The sequence below is a fragment of the Liolophura sinensis genome, chromosome 6 (genome assembly GCF_032854445.1).
Source record: "Liolophura sinensis isolate JHLJ2023 chromosome 6, CUHK_Ljap_v2, whole genome shotgun sequence".
Lineage (NCBI taxonomy): Eukaryota > Metazoa > Mollusca > Polyplacophora > Chitonida > Chitonidae > Liolophura > Liolophura sinensis.
This window is the reverse complement of record NC_088300.1, coordinates 8,549,784-8,576,189: the sequence shown is the minus strand read 5'-3', so window position 1 is coordinate 8,576,189 and position 26,406 is coordinate 8,549,784. Positions and strand designations below refer to the sequence as shown.

The 26,406-nt window shown below is 39.7% G+C and overlaps 3 protein-coding genes across 4 annotated transcripts in view; 1 reads left to right on the top strand and 2 right to left on the bottom strand.

Annotated features, from left to right (window-relative positions):
• The window catches only part of LOC135466466 (HEAT repeat-containing protein 5B-like), a 50,335-nt gene extending 40,522 nt beyond the window's left edge, over positions 1-9,813 (bottom strand). For both annotated transcript variants that reach the window (XM_064743956.1, XM_064743957.1), the window contains exon 1: positions 9,710-9,813. The gene's annotated coding sequence lies outside the window, so the exon portion shown is untranslated. The remainder of the gene's footprint in view (positions 1-9,709) is intronic.
• Positions 9,814-9,866: 53 nt separating this feature from the next.
• Positions 9,867-14,776, top strand: LOC135468004 (G patch domain-containing protein 11-like). Its single transcript, XM_064745998.1, has 6 exons — positions 9,867-10,043; positions 10,813-11,036; positions 11,720-11,973; positions 12,449-12,661; positions 13,383-13,464; positions 13,957-14,776. The coding sequence occupies exons 1-6, from the start codon at positions 9,988-9,990 to the stop codon at positions 14,010-14,012; spliced, it is 885 nt and encodes a 294-aa protein (XP_064602068.1). The 5' UTR covers positions 9,867-9,987; the 3' UTR covers positions 14,013-14,776.
• A 1,488-nt stretch (positions 14,777-16,264) lies between these two features.
• On the bottom strand, positions 16,265-26,149 carry LOC135467855 (cytochrome c oxidase assembly protein COX20, mitochondrial-like). Its single transcript, XM_064745753.1, has 4 exons — positions 26,076-26,149; positions 25,045-25,159; positions 22,451-22,514; positions 16,265-18,876 (listed from the first exon to the last, which is right to left on the bottom strand). Exons 1-4 carry the CDS (start codon positions 26,139-26,141, stop codon positions 18,744-18,746), a joined length of 378 nt encoding a protein of 125 aa, XP_064601823.1. The 5' UTR covers positions 26,142-26,149; the 3' UTR covers positions 16,265-18,743.
• Positions 26,150-26,406: the final 257 nt, after the last annotated feature.

Below are 26,406 nucleotides of genomic sequence, written 5' to 3'. Positions count from 1 at the left end.
CTGTTTCCTGGAATATGCCACTTCAGGAGACTCGCGAGTTCGTGCAAATTTTGGCAAGAGAGGGAGGGGTCTAAAATACGTGATTTTATGGTAACTGCTGTCGGCGCTGTTGAGCCGATAAACAAGGCTACCTGAGATGTATATTCAGTCTAGCAAATACCGTACAAATCTCACCTTTTAGCTGCATTAGTCTGTGAGAGCCCGCACCTTATCTCATCAATATCTCCATGAACTTGTGGGACTCCTGAAATGCTGACTTGGATTATCACCCTCTTACAGACTACAGTTTTATGTATACATTTAGGAAGGATTTATTTATTTATTCGATTGATGTTGTACACCGTACTAAAAAATATTTCACTTATACGACGGCGGCCAGCAGCATGGTGGGTGCACAGCCCGAGGGAAACCCACGACCACCCGCAGGTTGCTGCAGACCATTTAAGTAGGTTGTACATAATGCCAGTTTAATGGGCTCACTGGTACATGTAGCAATCCAAATCCACAAAACATACTACGATGCATTTTACTCATGTTTATTATTTTAATTTTGAAACAGAGCTACAATACATTGTAATGTATGCCGGTTACAGTAGTCATGTTGGTGGACTGAGCACTTCAGCCTCTTAAATACTGTGTAAACTTTCAACAACCTTTCATACTAACATTAGTGTGAAAGGTAAATAACCTACAGAAAAAGAAAATTTGACTATTGCTATGTAACAAAAGTCAGGAGATGGATCATTTCTCTGATGGTTCTCAGTTCTCTATGTACATAAGTTCATAAGGCTAAGTCCAGTCCATATGGCAATGTTAGGAGTTTCAGAAGAGCAAATCTATCAGCCAGGTTATCAGCATGGACCATCCTGATGAAGATAAGAGCTTACAGTCCATAGTGGCTTGCCCTAGCTGACCCCATACATCAGGGCTAGTTAATAAGTTAAACACTGCTCACTGGAAGCAAGGTAATGGATTACTCCACATCAGTACACCTTGAGAGTGAGTCAGTGATGGCGTCTCATAAATGTACAGGCTTAATACACCTGTGTTCAGTCAGTTCATTTTTTTATCCTTCACTGATGAACATTACTTAGATATCTCAGTTAATCTTCTGATACTTTCAACTTCTAACTTTAGATGCTCATAATACACCTATATAAAACTCAAAACCTTAGTGTTGCAATTTGAGCCTAAACTGCTGGCAAAAGTCAGACTTCACCAATCTACAGACTGGTTCAAAACAGAAAGAGAGAGAGACAGAGAAAGAAAGAAACAGCGAAAGAGAGAGACAATTTTTGCCTCAGAATTCAATTAAAGACTATTATACATCAACTTTCACTGCCAAATGCATGTACTATTTTAACTATTAAGTCTTTCATTACAAATACAATACTCAACATGGAAGATGTACATCTACTCACATACCATGTTTTGTGATATACATGTATACAGGGATAGAAATTAGAAGTAAAGCCAGCAGGACAATTGTCCTATTGATCCCTAAAAGTTATTGGACATTTTTGCAACGCACAGGACAAAATTTCTCCCCACCGAACTGTTGACCTATATAAGATTACCCACCTGGAAAAGCAGCACCCACTCCAGCTGAAGCTCCGTACTTCAGGTGCACTCCACAGAGGCTTCTGGGGCACTTCCAATAGGCTCAGAGTGCTCCCTCCGAGGCCCCAGCACTTATAAAGCGCTTCCCATGCGCTTCATTTGAAGTGCCTGAGAGCAGTACCACTGTACTACTTGTTGATGAAGAGTGAACAAAGCTGCTAATTTTAAAATGAAGAAAATCATACTCTATTTAAAATGTTGGGGCCCACTGTCTGGACACGGCAGTGTAGACATGAAAATGATAGGACAGCAATAGGGTGCAACTTCTTGGCAAACAAGAAGTCACTCTACCAAGGTTTGAAACTCGTCATGCACCTTTCATGATGCTAACTTCCACCACATTCTAAAGAAATATGAACAAAAGGGTCTAGAACTTGAAAATAAAAGTGGTAATGAGACAAATGGAAGTTCCAAGTCTACTCCAGGGGCTTCCTGTGTGCTCCGAAGGGGCTTCCTAGGTGCTCCAGAGGGGCTTCTTGTGTGCTCCAGAGAGGCTTCTAGGGAGCTCCAGAAAGGTTTCCTGTGCGATTCAGAGGGGCTTCCAATGTGCGGCATAATAGTAACTTGATGGCGCACTTCTACTGAAGCCCTGTTGAAGCAGGTACTTCATAGGTACTTGAGTAGCGCTTCACAGGGGGACTTCAGAAGCGCATCACAGATACTTCAGAGGCGCTTCTTTTGGAGTTGGGTAAATGCACTGTATGCTTGGTTATGACATGTAATTGTTTTACGGTCATACAACGGTCCTTCATAAGCATCTATTAACATTCCAGACTTCAGCATAGAGCTAAATTCTAGTTTGTTCTCTGTGTTTTTGAGTTTTCCACTTAAAACGGTCCTTGAGCCATAAGGAATCTAAAATGTCATACAGACAAATAAAATGCACGAAATGGTCTAAATTGTATGTGACTGCTTACGGTTACAATGCTTTTATCATAGCAATGAGGGATTGTCTGTCTACCACCGGTAATTCAGGTCATACCCAGTCTAAGCAACTAATTGTATCTGGCTTATACATTGCTTCAAATCTTCCTTCAAATATCGTCGCGACGCTGACGTTAATGTTGGATTATCTTCATCGCTTGGGTCGCTTATTGATCCATTAGTCAATTGCTTGGTAAACCCGAATTTAAGTAGGTCGGTCGTTTAGAGCAATATTGTTTGTTTCGCTGCCAACGACTACAATATTCCTTGAGTTTATGGAAACACGATTTACCGATGAAGCAATGTCTTGAAGTAATTTGACATTTTCTAATGAATAAAAGGCGCCGCTATGAATCCACTCAAATGCCAGTTTTGAAAACTGATGAAAGGAGCAAAATTTCATGTATCTGCAAATTTTCATAACCAAATATTCAACCAGACACTTGTCCGTGCTGCACATAAATTTTGACAGACAAGACCATTATTATGCCTGCAAAGTACTTCATAACAGTGCAGGTGATTTATTCATGTGAGTGTTTCATGTAATACATACGTAGAAGATTACATACAAGTACACATGCACCAAATATACACGTGTACAAGATCATAACTGTAGAATTTTTAGCATCAATGCTCCCTCAGCCTGAAGAGTCGAAAGTTTATGTGAATTTAACACGTATCGTCCTGGGATTTTGACATAAAACTGCTTCAGTCACACGTGGCCCATTTTAAGCCTATACAATTTAAATCACACACATACACATACGCTAGTTACATGTACCTTCTCACCAGACACTTTTTTGTGTGTTCTTAGACTGAGCGAGCTCTGAGAGGAAATGCTTGAGTTTAAGATCTGCTGCCACTAATACATCAATGTCACCCCTAAATTCTAATCCTACTTTCCTAGGTTACCATAAGTATTTTTTTTGTTAGGAGTATTTTATCATCTCGCTCCAGAGACCAGTTATGTGCAACCCACACTGGGTGTTCATTAGAACCACTATGATGGGGGGGAAAGTTTACAGTAAGAAATACTGGTAAAGCTGAAAGAAATCTGTCAGACTCTTGCTTGGCAGAGAGAGAGGGAAAAAAATTTAAAACACCACAGACACCACTTGCTTTTATCAGGCTTTCCCCTTAACCTTTAATCTGCACCCAAAAACTCTGCAGATGTAGATGCACGGCCTCATTTGAGTGTCTAGGGAGACTGAACTGCTGGTAATATTCAGCCTGAATGGAGATCCCAACCTCTTCACATCTCACTTCCGCTCTTCTGTTTTTAATGAAAACTAAACATTAAAGAAACAGTTCATGGCCTTCATCACACCTTTTTTTATATGTGTACAAGTTAAAGGGATATATCCACATTTCTACTAAATACATGTACATAATGAAGACAGTCAGTGTATTATATGGCTACATGTATGTATCCCTTCCCATGTGCAAGACATTCCATTTGACACACATATGTGTAAGTACATCTTTAGACTACACTTACACATGTATATGCACAAACATGTACCCTTCACTTTTATTCATAAGAATGAAATGGCTATACCTTTTATAGGGTTTGCTCAAGACGTTTACTTGAAAAAATAAAGTATTTACAACGTTTTGAGCAATCTACATGTATGTCTGTGACAGCAGCTGGCATGTGCAGTACGCATTTATAAATGCACTGCAGATTACCTGTCACAAGTGTCAAGTTTCTAGCTAGAATAAGTACAGAACAAAGATGTGTACATGTACATGTATATATAAGCATGTACTTACTAACCTAGGAATGTGAATGTACTATGCAGCTTTGAATACTTTTGCAGCTGTATGTATGAAGTTCTGACTGCCCTGTTTCCTCAAATCGCAACCCTCAAATAAATAAGTCAACATTCTGTTCTGTCCAGCACACACACTCACTGGTTTGAATGAATTCCTTGATCAGAGTCAGAGTTTCTGATAAGCTGCATTATGCCTTTTAATTTATTTATTTTTGATTTATGTTTTATACTGTGCTCGAGAATATTTCACTGATTATTAGCATTATGGTGGAAGGAGAGGCAGAGCCCAGGAGAAACCTATGACCATCCAAAGGTTTCTGGAAGACCTACCCACCTACAGCCGGAGATGAAGCCAGCATGAGCTTGACTTGACCTCACAGTAACTGGGCTTCTGGGTCATTGTGCTGCGCTGGCATGTCACTCCCTTTAAAGCAGTGGCACTGTTAAGATTCATTAAATGCTGAAGGAGACTTTTCACTTCTTATCCATCTTAGCTAGATGATATACACAAATTTAATTTACAGATAAGTTTTTGCCAAAGGTTTAAATTAAGCTTAGAGGTCAGCATTGTTGGAAGTGTGGACGTGCACAGGTATAAGAGAAAAGCCTCAAGACTGTTGTGAAAATGCGAGGATAAACCTTAATACGGCTTCATCTCAGTTCTGCCCTGACCCTAATGTGTCCCTGGCAGCGCTTCTACACTGATGCCAAAACCCAGGGCAGAAGGATGCATGTGCAAATGTCAGCATAGGGTAGGTGAGGAAGGCCTGAACCATTGGCCACACACCACTACTACAGGAACGCTGGCTGACTCAGACAACACCGATCAATATACTGACCCAGTTGCCTCATGAAGCTAGACATTGCTAGTCTCAAGCACAATCAATTTTATTTATACATTCAACGCTTCTCCTGTCAAACCCAGTCGGCCATAAGCCTACATCATGCATATTGGCAGCCATTAATTAATGCAGCATGTTCAAACTACTATTACAATGATGCCAAGTGATATAACTTACATGTGCATACATACATTAATCTGTCAACTACATGTAGAGTAATGTAACTGAAGTTTGCATTTAGCCTGATTTAGCAGCCAGGATTGTTTGTGGGGCTTGAAGGCTGGATTATACACAATGTCACAGTAACAATTAAAGCACATGCTCCTATAGCTACGCTCACATGATGAAGAAAACACTATGCGTCTTAGCTTAAGATTACACTGAACAGAAAATCACATAGGTCTATAGAAGAAGCAATATTTTAAGACATGGTGGAATTAAGCTTGGGAAACAGTTGAAGAAATACAGCCACACGTCGTGGCATATAAAACATGTACATGTACATAATATGGGTGGCATTACCCCGAAATGGGACACTGGCTAGAAAAGAGCCAGACTATAGGTAATTAACAGATAATGGGGCTCAGCCAAAATCCCATTAAGGGCAACAAACTGGGTGCCTCTCCCAGCAACAGCTGCCTCCCTATCCAACAACTTCTTCCCATTAGGGTTCTTTCCCCACATCCTTGTCTTGAGGCCTGTTTTTTGTGCTCACTATAACATCAACACTTGCATACTGTTACACATACCAGACACTACACAGCTACCTGTAAACATACACTAGCACCTCCACACATACATATACAGTGCTGAGGAGAACTCCAAATTCTACAAACCCTAGTCCAAGAAAGGGCGTGAACCTGTCCTCAGTGGTAAAAATCACCCACTGTCACTTTACTCACTGACCTGCGTCTCACATCATTAAAAAGCCTGATACATGAACATGTATGGTATCATAGACAAATTACTGTTTGGACTACATGTTCTATAGCTTGCCTAATGGACAAACTAACATTAAATCAAACTAACACTGTGAGTCTGAGTAAAATTTCAGTTCAACCTATTAACACAAATTACATTGTATGTACATCTACAACATGACACTATGACTCCATTCTCTAACAGTTCAATGTACTGTGCTCAAGGGAACTGAAGCCTTCATGTACATATAAGCACTGTCACCTTATCTTTTACTTATTCAAACAATAATTGTGACTTTCATCCTGGGTAAAGACAAACCAGCCAATCAGCACCGTTCAAACTGTTGATTCCAGCTTCAGTATAGCCAGCTTGGCTAAACTGGATGTACATGTACATATATGAATGTATATATGTATTTATTTATGTGATTGGTTTTTTACACCGTACTCAAGAATATTTCACTTATACGACGGCGGACAGCATTATGATGGGAGGAAACCGGGCAGAGCCCGACGCAAACCCACGACCGTCCGCAGGCTGCTGACAGACCTTCCCACTTCCGACCGGAGAGGAAGACAGCATGAGCTGGACTTGAACTCACAGCGACTGCATTGGTGAGAGACTCCTGGGTCATTACGCTGTGCTAGCGCGCAAACCAACTGAGCCACGGAGGCCCCTGTATGTATGTACAAGTATGATGTAGTCAAACAGCTGGGTGAAGATGCACTTTGAATGACAAATATTCCGGGTGTATTATGTACATGTATTTACGTTAGACGCATGATCACCTTTAGATTACTAGGTCAATTCCTTAGATCAGGAAAACAATATGTGAATTATCTCCCTTTTAGTGAGTGAGTACTTGGGGTTTATCGTTGTACTTAACAATTTTTCAGTCATATGATGACGAAGGAATCCTAAGAGTGTTTGTAATGTGCCTCCTTGTTGCAGGACGGATCTCCACCGCTCTTTTATCTAGAGCCGCTTCACTGAGATGCCTTATCGAAGGCAAGTGAGCAGCACTGCCCGAGCCATTATACTGATACGGGGCAACCAGTCGTTGCACTATCCCCTTCATGCTGAACGCCAAGCGAGGAAGTTACAACTTCCTCTTTTAAGGTCTTAGGTGTGACTCGACCCAGGATTGACCCTATCTCCCTTTTATAAATTTGTGTTATTTATATAAGAATTTAGTTTAATGATGTACTGTAACTCAAGAATTGTTCATTTATACTGTAATTTTATGCTTAGTGATGCTACTAAGAAACAAAATTGAATACATGTACATGTATGCTAAGTAGAACAAGCCGCGCCAGGCATGAAATGTAACATGATCAAAGCAAAGATGCTTATGTCACCATGAGGCCATATGATCCTGGAGAATTTTAAGCTCCTGACACATAGCCACTGCTAACAATTATGCTGAAATGCCAACTGGATTTATCCAACACTGAATTAAATTCAATAATCAAAATCTGATTTATAGAGGTAACCAAGCCTGTCAGATTTGTTTCCACCCCCTCTTCAACAGTCAAATCAGAATATGGGCAGTATCACTACTGTGGTTAGCAACAGTCAAATCAGTATTTGGACAGTATCACTAATGTGGCTAGCAACAGCTTAATCAGTATTTGGGCAGTATCACAAATGTGGTTAGCAACAGTCAAATCAGCATTTGGGCAGTATCACTAATGTGGCTAGCAACAGTCAAATCAGTATTTGGGCAGTATCACTAATGTGGCTAGCAACAGACAAATCAGTATTTGGGCAGTATCACTAATGTGGCTAGCAACAGTTAAGTCAGTATTTGGGCAGTATCACTAATGTGGCTAGCAACAGTTAAATCAGTATTTGGGCAGTATCACTAATGTAGCTAGCAACAGTCAAATCAGTATTTGGGCAGTATCACTAATGTGGCTAACAACAGTTAAATCAGTAATTGGGCAGTATCACTAATGTGGCTAGCAACAGTCAAATCAATATTTGGGCAGTATCACTACTGTGGTTAGCAACAGTCAAATCAGTATTTGAGCAGTATCACTATTGTGGTTAGCCATTGTCAAATCATGATTTGGGAAGTATCACTTCATGTTTTGGTACAAACTTACACCTTTATTATGATACACCTTCTAAAATTCAGTATCTGACAATGAAACTTCACATTCAACTTCACCTCCATACAATAACAAGCTACACAGTTCAGACTAGACACGTAACAATGCTACGATGCATTTGAGTCTGCTGACATCCGGGCATTTGGCACTTCAATTGTGCAGATATGGAGGTAAAAACATTGTTTAAATAACACAGGAGTTTACACAAAACTCTGCTTCATGGCCTCACAGTAAAGTCCAAAACCCCGTTTTGTTGATGACCATAATTTACATCTGCTGTGTAGCTTAATCTGTTTTCTATCATACTATAATTTCCAGTTATTATTGGCTGTATTTCTGAGAATATCATTCAATGTTATTCATTTTCCTATACCTTCTCGTGTGATCTTCCTATTACCTTCTTGTCTGCTCGCTGCTGTCTAATGCAAGAGAACTGTCCGGATTCAAGAACACAGACGTGGGAACATTTTACTTCCACCTACAGGGTTTACTCACTTAGATATGGAGGTGAGAATACTGTCTTGAATATCACACATGTAGGAGGTCAATAATACAAGACATAAAACCAAAACCATACTTTGTTGTAAGACGTTTTCAATTTAAGTATACTGAGTAGATACAAAGTTCTGTTGTTTAACATCCCATAATTTATGATTATCATCATTCATACTTACCAATATCAACCTTTGTTCTTCATTTACCTGTACCCTTACATGTTATCTTTCACCTTTTTGACAGTCAAGTGCCCACATATGTGCAGTCTCGAATATTTTCCCAACAAAAAAAACATATGCATGTATATATATACATATGCTTCTCTCACATATATAACAAAAGCAAGCTGACAAACTGGATCATTAATGAGGTGTTCATTTTTTTTATAAGAATTTATACAATGTTGCATGTATCTACACAGGCTAAGCCTCAGGTATCATTTATAATATCACCACCAATATTCAGCAGCCTTCAACTGTCAAGCGACAGTATTACCACTACTAGCATGTATACTGTATCTGGCCACCCAGATGGAATCAGAGTGTTAGGCTAAATACCTTGTAAATATTAGACAGCAAACAACTTCCGGGTGCCTGATCTATCTCTAAAGATTACTATTTTGTCTCCTCATTGAGTCTCAGTGAATGGGAAGAGTTGATTTGCTGTTAAAGCAAATAATCCGTTACCAGTATCTTGTAACTTTGTCAGACAAATGAGTTAAATGTTGTACAAGTAAAATCCAATAACACCATCGACTGGATCATAAATACAATCCATGGATCAAGAATAAAGCTAGTACACATGTCAAAATTCCACTGAACAGTTACCGCGGCTACAGCAAGCAAGCGGGTGTTCCAAAATCCATAGGCGAGGTAAGAGTCATTTTACACGCGATGGAACCAGACAGCGACTGAGCAACTCGCCGACGATTTTCAGGTCATCCGCCTCTCTCGTGTCTGGGAGTGAATTTCGTCAAAACTGCCACGATCTGAAGCAAAATGATCACATGACAACTCACCTTAATGGATTCCCATTCTGTAGAATGATTTCAATGTAACGTAAATCAACAAAATCCGACCAAATCAGTCAAAATATGTAGCACAGACTGACACGGCCTCGATGCACTGACGGCACTGCGCAGGTGCTCTTCCCTTTACCAAATGACGTCATAGAAAATGGCTACCTCCATCATTAAGAATAATCGCGATGTTAAAGAAGTTGATAACAAGCCCATTCGGCATCAGTAACACTGTGGACGATCTGTATGCACTGGTAGCCGGTTCTTTTTAACGTAAAATGGACGACTCCAGTGGAGAAGATGATTACATGTCAGATGCAATTCTAAAACAGTGGTTAGTTTACAGCGTCGTCAGCTGTTGTTGCAACTTGTCAATCACTACTGACTCCAGATTTGTTGCCATTGAGTAAGGTGGCACTCTTATTTGCAAAAGGCCTGGTTATACAGAACGTTTCTCTGCATTGTCATAATTTAAGCAACGTATGTGTTCCTGTATTATGAAAACTAACTTATATAGTATTTTGGGGTTAAAGATGAAGTGAGATTAGACGAAGAATCTTATGTTAGAGGATATGATGGGGAGTCAAAAGCTCTGAAAATGAAATGAAAATATCAGAGGACTGATTTCCATGAAAACCATTAGGAATTAGGAATTTGGGTGAAGTTTTGTTACTCAAGTGAAATTAATAATATTTCCTTGATTGGAGTAAATGACAGCTCAGTTGATTGTGTTGTACTTGTAGATTAGTTCAGGGGGCCTCTTACCAATGCAGTTGCGTACGTGGGAAGGTCTGCAGGCAACCTGCAAATGGTCGTGGGTTTCCACGGGGCCCTGCCCGGTTTCCTTCCACCATAATGCTGTCCGCCGTCGTATAAGTGAAATATTCTTGAGTACGGTGTAAAAAACCAATCAAATAAATAAATAGATAAGTTCTGCCTCCCCATCGCATCCTCTAGATAATAAGATTCCTAACTTAATCCGTCAGATTTCGTATTTTTATGAGTCAGTGGACAAGTGGTTCAAGTTAAACATAAATAAATGAAGAATCTGTCCCAATACAGTTGTTAATTGTGTGATTCATTTGAAATTTCTTATTGTGTAGTCAGGATGTCAGGCCAGGATTGCTCTCCTCAAAGTCATCAAGGGAGAAGCAGAGAGAACATATACACCAAGAGAAGAACAGAAAGAATGTAACAAAGCCTCGAAATGTTTTAGAGAGGGAGAAGAGAGAGGAAGGCTTGGCTTCAGCAATGAGTTCTGAGAATAAAGGATTTGCCCTCCTCCAAAAGATGGGTTATAAACCTGGCATGGCTATAGGCAAAAAAGGTAGTGTGAAATGAAACGTACCTTCATGTAGCCTAAACTGTTGACCAAGTACATGACATTTTGATATCCTCATCTGTTAATTATTTCCCATTTAAGGTAAAAAGGCAGCAAGTGTGAAACCTGAATCAGGAGAGGTGACATTCAAAAACATTATGTGACAAAAATAATCCTTCTATAAGGGAAAGGTACATTGAGAAGTGGCACAAGTTTTTTAGGCTTGTTATATACATGTAGGTACATGTAGCCATATTGAGAGCAGAATCAGAAATTATATTCTGTTTTTCTGAGAAGAAGATTTGTTATTGCCAACTCAGTTTACACTGTTATAGCTGCACTGTCAAGATGTATTTGAAGCGAGTATTCCATTGCCATTTCTGAGGTAATTAAATGTAGAGAAATGAATTATAGCCTAGTAACCCTCCATGTGCATGTTATGGCCCATTTTCTACTGAATGGCTCATAATATGATATGGCTGTATGAAGGCAGTGTGATGAATGAATGACATTTTTATAGCCTAATAACCCTACATGTGCATGTTATGGCCCATTTTCTACTGAATGGCTCATAATATGATATGGCTGTATGAAGGCAGTGTGATGAATGAATGACATTTTTCAGAACAGTGTGACATTATATTATAAGTGAACATTATACTACGTGTGTATAAAAAAATTGTTTTCAGGAGAAGGTCGGGTGGAACCTATACCAGTGATAGTGAAAACAAATCGAAGTGGGTTAGGACAGGAAGCTCACCAGAAACGTAAACAAGAAATGCAAGCTATGATGCGCATTTCAATGGCAGCCAAACGCAGAAAAATGGAAGAGCAGCACAAAGGGGATTTCGTGGAAAGGAAAAGTAAACAGTTTTCAGAGAAATTAGCTGAGCGTGACCTCTACAAAAGTCAGAAGGTCTGTGAACAGCTTGATTCACAGAAGGTATGGGCATGGTTAATGTATGCAATATCAATTAAATACTTTTCATTCAGCTTCAGATCAGCAGCATTCTGAATTGTAGGATTGTCTGTGGCTCTCCCACAAGTAACAAATTAAGAGAAAACTGGTTTTGAAACAATATTTCAACATTTTAATTGTCTTACCTATCCTCGCCAGTCAACTCTGATTCTACCGTCACTCTGCATACTTCAGATTGAAAATAGCGCATAGTGTTGCCACCATTTGTGTTGTTAAAGTCAGATGAGGACTTGTGCTTTCATATGTGTAACAGGGTAATTATTGGAGTACGCTCTTGGTCTTGTTAAAACTGCAAGTTTTGCAACCCTGCAGAAAAATTGACCCTGTCAGCCATCGTGGTTTTAGATGCATAAGGCTGCAGACTTTCTTGAGAAATATTCTGTTGCATACTTTCATTTAAGCTAGTGAATTACTAAATCTACAATTCATGTTACACAAGGGTATTGAGGAACCTGGGGAGTTATTCTTCTGGCCAGAGGCGTGTCTCCCAGGCTCTGACAGGGTTACTCAGGAGGATGACACCTGTGAGGATAAGGCAGGTGACCAGGACACTGGCTACAGACTGACTGCATTTGACCCATTTGAGATAAGTGAGGAGGAGACAGACCAAGAGCTTGATCACATGCCACCTCCAGATCTCAAAGACTTAACAGTACGCAACAGTTCTGTAATTTCCAGTATGATCGTGTTTTAATACTTTGAAAGATTTAACATATATTCTTGTTATTTTGTGTTTACACATTACTTTCATTAATATTATGCAGGATTGTTTCCTAGCAGCTTGATGGGTATAATGCTTCTTCACAGAAACATAATACCAAAGACGCCCATTTTGCAGTATACGTACAGTAAATTGAACAGTTCTTGGTACATGTACACGACAGTGTTTGAGAAGATGTATTAAACTCCATCATATTTCACACTTTGCTGTGGCTTTAAGTGAGGAGGTTTGTCATATACCTGGCAAAGGTGAGTTGTTTACTCTGAGCGCTCTGATTTCCTGTGCTCATAAATCCAACAGCTGTCATAAAAGTGAGAAATTCTTGAGCACGGCATTAAACACCACTCAGATATTTATATTACACACAGATTTAAGAGTAATGGGCATCCACATTTTTCTCCTGCACCCCTTGTTACCTGTAACTTTGTGCATTAACTGTTACCAACAGGAAGTTGAGAAAATCTTTTTTGGAGACAGCATGCATATTGACAAGGAACCTGTATCTTCTCTATCCTTGCATGATATTAAAGAAAATACTATGTTTTCCATTTTAAAGGGTATCAAAATCAAATGGAGGTAACATCTAGCTGTTGTTTTCATGTAGTAGTGTTGTCATTATTTTGATAACTATGTACTATTTTCCCTTCAACAGACTCAGGATAAACTGGAAATTCTCACACTTTACCTCAGGAGGAAACATCTGTACTGTGTGTGGTGTGCCACCACCTTTGACGGTGAGTACATTTAAGTATTATTGTGTCGTGACCATTCAAAGATCTGACAAGTGTGTTCATACTGGAAGTTAAGGCAGTTCATATCTCACTTCTGAACATTCTGGCCAAAGTAACAAAAATAGCAAGGGCCTGAATTTGTTCCTGGTAACCTTCTCACCAGGGCCTAATACATAAAGCCTTATTTTATCTGCAGATATGTTTTTGGAGGACTTGTTGCGGCTGATCTGTACACAGGTTTTGTGCGAGTATTTCGTTATAATGTGTGTTCTAGAGCATAAATCGAAATGAGTACATTCTCATCTGCAGCTGTTTACAACTGAATAATCTTTGAAGAATATACTTCATGAAGGTACAACAGCTGCACTCACAGCTGCAAGCGATGCCATTTATGAGAAAGTTAGTTTATGTCATTATGTTACTGCATACTGCATAATGTCCAATTTACAACTGCACTTGTTTCTATATGGTAAGTAAATCGTCATATATTTTCAGATAAAGCAGATCTGGAAGAGAATTGTCCAGGGAGTACCTCAGAAGCTCACTCTTGATAATTCATTAGCATCTGTTCTGGGTGCTGGTTCAGAAGACAAATGTCCAACAAGTACCTGAGAAGCTCACTGCAGCACTGGTGATTCATTCACCTGAATACTGGGCTCTGGTTCAGAAGAGTAACTGAAATGCTCATGTTTGATGTCTCTATCCACCTGTGTTCTCCATTCTGGTTTCTAAGACGGGTGTTCAGGGAGTACCTGAGAAGCTCAAGCTTGATGTCTCGTCCACCTGTATTCTGAGTTGTGGTTCAGAAGACAACTGTCCAGAGAGCACCTGGGAAGCTAACAATTGATATTTCAGCCAACTCCGTTCTGGATTCTGCTGCAGAAGAGAATAGGCCTATCTGAGAAGCTCGTGTTGGATGTTTCATCCACCATTGTTCTGGATTCTCGTTTAGAAGATGGTTATCAAGGGAGTGCCTGAGAAACCAACCCAACATACAGTGTAATGTACCCATAGTTATTTCAAAGGGTCGTCGATTGCCTATATAAGCAATGGTTTATGCTTGGACTATGCATGGATTAATGGGGAAATGTTAGAATAATGCTCTGGCCATATTTGGACCTCTGATCATGGTTTTCAAGGTTGCAAGCCAAAGTTTGTGCCTTCACTTTCAGAGAAGAAGAGTGAAAGGGACATGTACACATTTTAAAATTTGTTTTTGTGTCACCAAAAATATTCTTGTTCCGACTGTTCAGTCAACTGGAATGTTTCACGGCTGTTATGTACCTTTATGGCATTTTAAAGTTTAATATATTTATTACCTTTTTTGACTTTTCTTAATATGTTTTGACCAAAGGCATGTAATGATTTTAAGCTGTATTTATACGCGTAGCTCTTAGCTGCGAAGCTGCATAGTAAACATCAAAATGAGTGTGGTAAACTCTTCTTGGAAATACTCTGTTAAGTTAGTTTTCCAAACAATACTTTTTAGATACTTTTAAACACTGGACTCTGGAGGACGTTTAAGCCCCTTTTACGTCAGTAGCAATCAGTAAATTTGAAGCAGAGCTTATACATGTATGTACAAAGATCAAGCAGGTGAAAAGCCTGCATGCATGAAACGATGCAAATACATATAATGGCTGCTTTTTGTAGAGTACAGGTAAAAGAGGTACCAGGGGTGTTGGAAATTGTGCGGTCAGTACATACATGGCTGTACCACTTTTCATCAAAATGAATAAATAAATAAATCAAAAGTAAAGTCGAAACAATTCAATGGAAGGCCCATGCACACACACATGCATTGTCAAGTGTTAAGCACATAAAACTACAAGGAATCTACATGAAGAATAAGAAGCCTGTAAAACGATTTCAGGGCATCTTCAGCCTTCTAGTATCTCAAAGCTTCCGGGGCCTAGGCAGCTGCTGAAGGATCATCTTTTGTGCCGGGGTATTTTGCACCTGGGTATGCTATCTAAAAAGGATGAAATATTCCAGTTTGTTTTGATACTTCTTGAAGATGTGATTGTATAATTGTGAATGAATAAGGAACACAGTAAGGCTATTCAAGAGGAGTGTTGAGAATGGGAAACTCCTTCCCGCCGGTCCAAAGCTGTGCACTCATTTTTCCTTTATTACATCAAAATTATCGGTATATTCAGATACACACGCTGCAACAGTACTCGAGAATTTTTCACTTCTTGGAAAGAGTAGTGGCTGTGGTTGGAGTAAACCCCCATTCACCAGATACCTGCATTCTAGCATGTCATCTTGACAGTTGCCGCAAGCCAGTATTGGTTTTTGTATGAGAAACAACACATGCTTAGGTAGGAAGTTTTGTGAATTCAGCCCATGGTTCCTTCCATACTTTAATACTAGACGATTCGCAAGAGCCAGACGCCCAGAACAAGGTGATTTAAAATAGCCCTTTCATAAGATAAAATGTTCTTCCAGTTTGGTTTCTGGTGGCTGAAAAGAGAGTTGTAGAATTCACTACAGCACTAGGAGGGCTGACCTGACATCACAGGATTTATTATGCTGCCTCACTACAATGACCTGCTGAAAACACCTGGCACGCTACAGTATGCATGTACTTAAAATAGGGTAGCTTTTAACGTGCTTATAGCAGAGCCCAAGGGAAACCAGCGACCATTCACAGGTTGCTAGCACACCTTTCCACGTACAAACGAAGAGGAAACTATCATGAGCTGGACTTGAACGCCCAGCGACCGCATTTGTGAGAGGCTGCTGAGTCATTGTGCTGCACTAGCATGCTATCCATTATGTCACAGACACTATTATGGTTTAGATAAACGTCAATTGTAACAGACTATCCATTACTTGATGTTTAATGCAGCAGTCAATTGTCTGACAAATATCACCATTCAACCAATCAAAATTTAATTTAATTGAACTATTCACATCATATACAAATTTCATTACGGAAATCAAATGATTTTCACTGCTTCAGATTGTGTTTCTTCAGAAAGTATTTTGTCACATATCCACTATAATCCAAAATGTATTTTTTTTTTGCCCAGCACCATACTTAAGAATTTTTTACTTTCACAATGACAGCCAAGTTCACAGTGGAAGAAACCAGAGTGCCTTGGTAAACCATGTAACTTCAGCAAGTTACTGACAAACTTTACCATGTGTGACATACAAATAAGCACAAAATTTTTCAACAAACACACAGCCACATGAGTGACCTTGACAGCTCATTTTTGCTAAGGCCCTACAATCAGTGAGTGCTGGGGAATTCACAGATTCCCAAGACTGGAATTGAGCATGACCTACATGTGGAGTTTGTAGATATCAATGGACAAGCACCTTAACTGCTCTACCACAACACAAGCCCTACCCCAAGATGACTTGTTCAAAGAGTAACTGTGACATTTCTAAATAGAACAGCTTATTGTTGGTACTTCTTTTAGCGTTAAGTAGATTACAGTCTGATGCTTTAACAACAATGCTTCAAACACAAGTTTTGATAAAATTCTGATGCATTCAGATCATATATGCACATTTATCATAGCTTTAATACAAGTAACAACAATGTTATACACTTGCACACAAAAGCATAATTAACACCCCTTCAATAACAAAAGATAATTGCACATCTCTGTCTCCACAATTTTACATCATATGAAAAACGTGCTTCCAAAATAAATGTCTTTGTCAAAGCAGTCATAGTATGATGCACACGGATTACACAATGTGACCAAAACTTCTCATGGATTACACAATGTGACCAAAACTTCTCACGGATTACACAATGTGACCAAAACTTCTCACGGATTACACAATGTGACCAAAGCCTCTCACGGATTACACAATGTGACCAAAACTTCTCACGGATTACACAATGTGACCAAAACTTCTCAAACCGTCATGTAACCAGGCAAAAAAATGATTTCAAGGCTGAATTTATACTTTTCATTCACTCCACTCAAAGAAGCGCTATATCTGCTCGAGTAACATGAAAGACTTTGGGTTGCAATACAAACTAAAAACCAACAATACATTTGATACATTTGTGAGAAGTTGTTACATATACTGTTTCTCTTGTTTGAAACACAACTCGAAACTACCATTTGTTTATTTGATTGATGTTTAATGCCATACTTTAGAATTTTTCACTTATACTTTGGTGACCTCTTTTTTTATGGCTGGGGAAAATTGGAGTGATCTACCAACCTTTGGTAAGTTACTAACTCTCGAACATGAATCACACCTGTACGTCAAACTGGTGAAACGTCATACGAGACCACACAGGACAGCACTGAAAACAATGGGAACGGGTATCCAGATATCAAGCAGTGTGATCATGTAACATCAAGTCTAAAGTGCATGTGCACTTAAGATGAGTGAGTGAGTGCTTGGGGTTTAACGTCGTACTCAACAATTTTTCAGTCATATGACGACGAAGGAATCATTAGGGTGCATGCACGTGTAATGTGCCTCCTTGTTGCAGGACGGATTTCCACCGCTCTTTTATTTAGTGCTGCATCACTGAGACGACTTACCGAAGGCAAGTAAGCCGCCCCGCCCAAGCCATTATACTGATATGGGTCAACCAGTCGTTGCACTATCCCCTTCATGCCGAACGCCAAGCGAGGAAGTTACAACTTCCTCTTTTAAAGTCTTAGGTGTGACTCGATCAAGGATTGATCCTGGATCTACCGGTCCCGAAGCGGACGCTCTACCAACTGTGCTATCCGGGCCGGTCAAAAATTTTTCAGTCATATGACGACGAAGGAATCATTAGGGTGCATGCACGTGTAATGTGCCTCCTTGTTGCAGGACGGATTTCCACCGCTCTTTTATTTAGTGCTGCATCACTGAGACGACTTACCGAAGGAAAGTAAGCCGCCCCGCCCGAGCCATTATACTGATACGGGTCAACCAACTTAAGATGAATACTCTGATTAATTACAGCTGCTTGTCTGTTCTAGCAATTCACTGGTTAAGACATATTACATGCATTAGAACTGATTTTGAGTTTTCCACCAAAGCTGCCTGAGTCAGCGCTGAAGGGATGTGAAGGGATGACATGACCCCTACTAAAACAAGAGTTGTAAATCCAGGTACAGCATGTTGACATCCAGTAAATCTGCTTCAGGTGCATATATGCCATGATCCTGCACCTTACAGAAGACATCCACTGTCAATATGGATGGCACACACACATAAACTGTTCACGTGTATCATGTCACTCTGTCCGGTACCAAATATTTGTAAGTCTATTCTCAAATAATGCAGAAATTCCATATGCAAGTGTGTCATGCATCTTCACTATGTGCATTTAATTCTTTCTCCAGTTCAGTTCCTTCGACTAACAATTTATTTCGTAAAACATATTGCATCTGTCTTTCTCTCATTCTGGTCTCCGACCACTTGTATCTGCAGTATGACCTGAAAAAAGAAAAAAACACAGATTACAGTAACATTATTTTATTTCATTTGGTTTTTTTGAATAGTGTTTTATGCCATACTCAATTGCCCTCAACAAGAGCTCTGTGGCATGGTATCAACATGTATACTAAACATAGGCACTGTGACAATGCATCTACAGGTATACTAAACATAGGCACTGTGACAATATATCTACATGTATACTAAACAAGAGCTTGTGGCATTGTGTCTACGTGTGTGCGAAACACTGGCACTGTGACACTGTATCTTCATGTGTACTAAACAAGGATCTGTGGCATTGTGTCTACATGTGTACTAAACAAGGGCCCTGTGGCATTGTATCTTCATGTGTACTAAACAAGGGCACTACGGCACTATGGCACTGTGTCTATATGTATATTAAACAAGGGCCTGTGCCACTGCTTCTACATGTATACTAAAGATAGGCACGGTGGCACTCTACATGTGTACTAAACAAAGACACTGTGACAATGTATCTTCATGTATACTAAAAAAGGGCCTGTGGCACTGTATCAACATGTATACTAAACAAGGGCCTTTGGCATTGTATCTTCATGTATAATAAACAAGGGCCTGTCGCACTGTGCCTATATGTGTACTAAACATCAGCACCGTGGTATTGTATCTACATGTGTACTAAACAAAGGCCTGTGACCTTGTATCTACATGTGTACTAAACAAGGACCCGTGGCATTGTATCTACATGTGTACTAAACAAGAGCCTGTTGCACTGTTTCTACATGTATGCTAAAAAAAAAGGCAATGTGGCACTGTATCTACATGTGTATTAAACAAGAGTCTGTCACACTGTGTCTATATGTGTACTAAACATAAGCACTGTGGCATTGTATCTACATGTGTACTAAACAAAGGCCTGTGACCTTGTATCTACATGTGTACTAAACAAGGACCCGTGGCATTGTATCTACATGCGTACTAAACAAAGGCATGTGGCACCGTATCTACATGTATACTAAACAAGGGCCTGTGGCATTGTGTCTACATGTACACTAAGCAAAGGGCTGTGGCATTGTATCTATATGTATACAAAACAAGGGCCCGTCACATTGTATCTACATGTGTACTAAACAAGGGCACCGTGACATTCTATCCACATTTGTACTAAACAAGGGCCCGTGGCATTGTGTCTACATGTATACTAAACAAAGGGCCTGTGGCATTGCATCTACATGTATACGAAACAGGGGCCTGTGGCATTGTGTCTACATGTACACTAAGCAAATGGCTGTGGCATTGTGTCTACATCTGTACTAAACAAGGGCCCTGACATATTGTGTCCACATTTATACTAAACAAAGGCACTGTGACAATATATCTACATTTGTACTAAACAAGGGCCTGTGGCATTGAACCTACATGTGTATTAAACAAGGGCCTATGGTACCGGTACTGTATCTACATGTATACAAAACAAGGGCACTGTGACATTCTATCCACATTTGTACTAAACAAGGGCCTGTGGCATTGTGTCTACATGTGTACTAAACAAGGCCCCTGTGGCATTACATCTACATGTATACTATACATAGGCACTGTGGCATTGTGTCTACATGTGCACTAAACAAACGCCTGTAAGACTGTATCTACATGTATACAAAACAAGGGCCTGTGGCACTGTATCTACATGTATACTAAACAAGGGCCTGTGGCATTGTATCTACATGTATACTAAACAAGGGCCTGTGGCACTGTATCTACACGTATACTAAACACGGGCACTGTGACATTCTATCCATACTTGTACTAACAAGGGAAACTGGCATTGCATCTACATGTGTACAAAACAAGGGCCCTGTGGCATTGCATCTACATGCATACTAAATAAGGGCCTGTGGCATTGTGTCTACATGTACACTGAACAAAGGCCTGTGACACTGTATCTACATGTATACTAAACAGGGCCCTGTGACATAGTGTTTACATGTATGCTAAACAAGGGCACTGTAACACTGTATCTACATGTGTACTAAACAAGGGCCTGTGGCATTGTATCTACATGTATACTAAACAAAGGCCTGTGGCATTGTGTCTACATGTATACTAAACAAGGGCCTGTGGCATTGTGTCTACATGAGCACTAAACAAGGTTACTGTGTCATTTTATCCACATTTGTACCAAACAAGGGCCTGTGACATTGTATCAACATGTGTACTACACATAAGCACTATGGCATAGTATCTACATGTGTACCAAACAAGGGCCCTGTGGCACTGTGTCTACATGTATACTAAACAAGGACCCTGTGGCATTGTATTAACATGTATTCTAAGCTTAGGCACTGTGCCATTGTGTCTACATGTATACTAAATATGGGCCTGTGGCATTGCATCTACAGGTATACTAAACTCAGGCACTGTGACATTGTGTCTACATGTATACAAAACAAAGGCCTGTGGCACTGTATCTACATTTGTACTAAACAAGGGCCTGTGGCCCTGTATCGACATGTATACAAATGAAAGGCCTGTGGCATTGTATCAACATGTATACTAAGCAAGGGCCCATGGGATTGTATCTACATGTGTACTAAAAAAGGGCACTGTGACATTCTATCTACATTTTTACTAAAGGGCCTGTGGCATTGTAGCTACATGTATACTAAACATATGCACTGTGGCACTGTATTGAAATCTACACTAAATAAGGGACTGTGGCAATGTATCCGATAACATTCAAGCCATCCATATATAACACAACATATTCCACCTTCACTACAAAGAGGTATTTACTAATCATCTGCGCCTGTCCAAAAGTGTGCGGGATCTAACTTTCACCATATCGAATTTGTTATTATGTTTTGGTATAGTAACACAATGTAAGCCTCTCCATATACGTTCATAAATGTATACCATGACACAGAGTTTTATGGAAATCTAAGAATTACTGATTATGGCTTAACACAACATCAACAATATTTCAGCCATATCATGACAAATCTAGGATGAATTTAGTGTGATGAATGTTTGTATGTTTAGGGCTTTATGTCATACTTTTCAGTCATATGAAAAGTCTTTAGTATGACGTGGCCCGGGTTCAATCAACTTTGAGGCAGACACTATAACCACTAGACCACTTAAGCGGTCTTTAGTGCAATGGCTCTTGATCCTTCCTACAGCGTTAAACATCACCGTTCACAAACCTGGTTGTCACAGTGTCTGTGAGCAGCTAGCGGTCTCTGTGAGTGGATGAAAACACGGCCACAGTATGACAAGTTCAACTTTTCCTAGTAATTTCCCAGTGACCCAGACTTTTCAGTCTTTTATTCTATTTGCAGTACTCTATGTGCAGATGGTAAATCATTAAAATGAGAAGAAAAATGTTTTTCAAAATGTGCCGGTATGTGAAATAAAGGAGGGAATGCATGTACATATATTTAGCTTCTATTTGTTCAGAGAATATGTATGTTCTAACTAGTCACCTGGTTATGAATGGTTAAATTTGTTTTGCTAAGGGAGATAACTCATCCTTAGGTTAGCTTAATGTTTGTGCAGATGCAAAAGTCTATAGAATTCAAAAAGGAAGAATACATACCATGTTGCTAGGGTTCCAATCATGTATGAAATAAAGCCAAAATGAGCTGATTTCCTTACATTACCTGAAAAATATGAATTCCTGCTTACAAGATTTATTTATTTCATGTGGAAGGCCCCATGACAATCCCAGGATTAGATGGCAGAAAAATCTGAAGTATTTCATGCAAAAAATAACATTTCAATTTTTTCACAAAACAACTCATGCACAAACAGATGTCTAATCATAATAAATGAATCTTGAAGAGAAATATAAGCTATTGTGTACTGTGTACAACAACATGACATCATTGGTTGATTGACTGGTTAGTGGCTAATGTCGTACTCATAAATTTTTAACTTATACAGTGGTCAGGTTTATGGGATGGCTACAAGAAATGAACACAGCTGAACGTCTCACATGAAAATACTCACACATATATCTACATCTAGACAACAATTCGAAACATATAACAAAACAACAGTGGTGCTGAATACACTTGGAAATTAGATGTATGATAATTTTCTGACAGTTCTAAAAATCTAAATTTGTCAAACATTGATGAGGAGGACAAAACTAACATGACCCTAACATGACTCAGCAGAATTTACTAAAATTTATCTCGGTTTGCTCATTCTGACAGTTCTATTCACCTCATAAAAGATGTCTGAGGTTTGTTGTCCAAACCTCGATACATATAGGAAGTTTGGGGTTTGTTTGGACAATACATGCAGGGAGTTTGGGGTTTGTTTGGACAATACATGCAGGGAGTTTGGGGTTTGTTTGGATGGTACATGTAGCATTTTTGGGGTTCTTTTGGACGGTACATATAGGATGTTTGGGGTTTGTTTGGATGGTACATGTGGGAATTTTGGGGTTTGTTTGGATGGTACACGCAGGAAGTTTGGGGTTTGTTTGGACCGTCCATGTAGGAAGTTTGGGGTTTGTTTGGACGGTACATGTAGGAAGTTTGGGGTTTGCTTGGACAGTACTTGAAGGATATTTGGGGTTTGTTTGGACGGAACATGTAGAGAGTATGCGGTTTGTTTGGACGGTACATGTAGGATGTTTGGGGTTTGTTTGGACGGTACATGTAGGATGTTTGGGGTTTGTTTGGACGGTACATGTAGGATGTTTGGGGTTTGTTTGGACGGTACATGTAGGATGTTTGGGGTTTGTTTGGATGGTACATGTAGGATGTTTGGGGTTTGTTTGGACGGTACATGTAGGATGTTTGGGGTTTGTTTGGACGGTACATGTAGGAAGTTATCTCAATGAAAAAATGTTTCACCACCAAAAGCAATATTTTATAACATCCATTTGCCTCCAAATTCCACTTTCAGGGTGAATTTTCAGAAGAAAACAATAGTCAAAAATCAAATTTTCAGAGAGAGCACAGTGAATGTGAATAACATCAAACTTGCAGTCTGTTGTCCAAAATAAGTATAAGGTCCCAGAGGCTGAAGATTTATTATAAGCAATCTTAAAATACGCAGTTAAGACAATGAGGCTGTTACCAGAAAGCGAGGGAATGTAGCACTATAACCAATGGGGACCTGTCAGACGACTGGCAGCAGGACCTTGACATCATATTATTGACGTCAGATGTTCCTTTCCCAGTTCATCATGATGACGTCACATTAAGGACAGTACGTTACAACAGAAACAGATACACGATAACTGTGTAGACGTTATGCTACGATCCATTCTTGACGTAACAATGACTCGAAGTCCTGCTAGCGCCACCTCACGGGATTAAAAAAAATGCTGTCTCCCCATTGGCAGTACCTGTACAGAGTTTACCACAGGTTAAAGTAGTAAAGGTGATATGAGGTTAAGTACCTTCTTATTTGTTTGATCAGCATGTAACAATGTGAAAGCTAATTTCGAATGGTATGTCTTCCACATGTCATCAAAATACATGCCTTGTCCACCAGTGCACGTATGAAGGCATTAAAACCACAAATTTGAGTTGAATGACCCACTGAAACTGGGTTCCAATTAAGCAGATCTTTAAAGATATAATTTAGACTAGATGCCACATAACAACACCCATAACCCATGACAACATTTATCTTGTTTACTGATATCCAGCTGATATGACTTTTTGCTTCAGTAACTTTAATATTGGGGTAGGTAAATGGTATATCATAATTGTACCTCCATGTTTAATATAATTGAACTTCCTTTGACTATACAACCAACCAAAAGTCCCAGGTCAAAGAGTCAGTCCTCTCCGGTTATACGTGGGAAGGTCTGGCAGCAACCTGCGGTCTGTCATGGGTTTCCTCTGACCATAATGCTGGCCAACGTCGTATAAGTGAAACATTCTTGAGTAAAACACCAATCAAATAAATAAATAAATCAAAGAGTCAGGCTGAGATTGATTGTTTCACTGATTAAATGGCAGGACTGGTGTTAAACGTTTTCCTAAAGAAATTTCACCAATGGCAGCCAGGTTTAAAGATGTAGGAAACCATAGTCCCTGGACTAAACCACTGACCTTTACCAGGTACCTGGCAAACCTCCTGACTTAAGTTTGCAGCCAAAACAGCAAAAGCTGGATTTGAACACACAACCTTAGTGGTCAAGTGCCTGAGTGGTAACATACTTACTAGTAAATAGAAAGTGCCCCAGGCCTGCTACCACCCCTCCTCCTATACCATAGAGCAGTGATGTCCTCATGCAGGGTGTCTCAGCCAGCCTTCCTACAATGCCTTGATGTTTCTCCTACAATAATAAAATACAACACATTACCAGTTTATTAAAGTAAAATATGCTGGGATGCCTTTGACTTTCAACATGGAATAACAGGGACTAAAGTGAGTAGGTTGAGCAGGTCAGTGAGATTAGGGGGGCTGTGTTTGTGTGTGTGTTGGACACGGTGGTAGGATTTGGGCTCTGCCCGGTTTCCTCCCACCATAATGCTGGTCACCGTCGTATAGGTGAAATATTTTTCGGTACGGACTAAAACACCAATGAAATAAATAAATACAAGTAAGTATGCATACCCAGGACTTGTCAGAACTACATAAACACAGTGTCACATTCTACTCAACTTAAACTGTAAAAGTTACATGTAGCCCTATAAAGGGAGACTCAACGACAAGCAAGACAGAAGGTCCGAATGACAGCAGAATGCATCATTTTCTTCTGTGACGTTGCAGTGCTTGTGTACATCATGTATGTTTCATGAGCACACATCCACCGTTATTTGTAGCATAATAAACGGAAGAATTAAAGTGTTCACAGCTTTGGACCGTCTTGATACAGACGAGAAGGGTTTTCTCATATGTGATTCGTTACAGACGGATTTACGGGATAATACCCTGTAACAGCTTATCTGTTATATTAGTCCTAGCCTTAACTCAGGACAGGCATTAGAAGGGAAGTTAGCTTGCATGGCGGTCCACACAACAAGCACGTTGTAGTACGGATGTAGGCCTATGTCCGATTCTAGAGCCGGTAAACAGTTAATCTAGTAAATAGCCAAGCTCGCTTAGTTGCTTTTCCAACAACAACATTCACTTCAGTTGGGTAGCACGCGCTAGAAACAAGACTTTGTCACGCTAAAACACGGCAAAGTCTTGACATCAGTTTTAAATGTAAAACAGTAGAAATACGTCTTAAGTCCCCAAACAAAAACCTGCTCATCGCTCGCAGACTCTATCACATGTGTGTCCGAAGAGTTTGACATCCTGGGTGTAAACATGTGCTGTTCCGGCTGACAGCTGACATCAGGTACAGGGGCTGTCACCGACGGGGACCGAGCCAACCACTCGAGCTGCGGACTAGGGGACATAACTCAACTTCGAACTTGCGATTTATGAAACATGCAAAACACACTGACGCCAGTATTATCCTTGTTAGCAACGTGTAGGTCATAAAATCGTAAAATGAAAGCCTACTCACTCTGATATACAAAATACATTTTGTATTTGAATATCACTGCACCATAAATGTAACTTTCTGAAAAA

Coding starts and splice junctions, on each gene's coding strand:
- LOC135468004 (XM_064745998.1), top strand. CDS start 9,988: ATGGACGACTCCAGTGGAGAAGATGATTACATGTCAGATGCAATTCTA. Junction 10,044..10,812: donor GATGCAATTCTAAAACAGTG/GTTAGTTTACAG, acceptor CTTATTGTGTAG/TCAGGATGTCAGGCCAGGAT. Junction 12,662..13,382: donor CAGATCTCAAAGACTTAACA/GTACGCAACAGT, acceptor TCCCTTCAACAG/ACTCAGGATAAACTGGAAAT.
- LOC135467855 (XM_064745753.1), bottom strand. CDS start 26,141: ATGTTTACACCCAGGATGTCAAACTCTTCGGACACACATGTGATAGAG. Junction 25,160..26,075: donor AGTCTGCGAGCGATGAGCAG/GTTTTTGTTTGG, acceptor TTATTATTGTAG/GAGAAACATCAAGGCATTGT. Junction 22,515..25,044: donor GGGGCACTTTCTATTTACTA/GTAAGTATGTTA, acceptor CATATTTTTCAG/GTAATGTAAGGAAATCAGCT.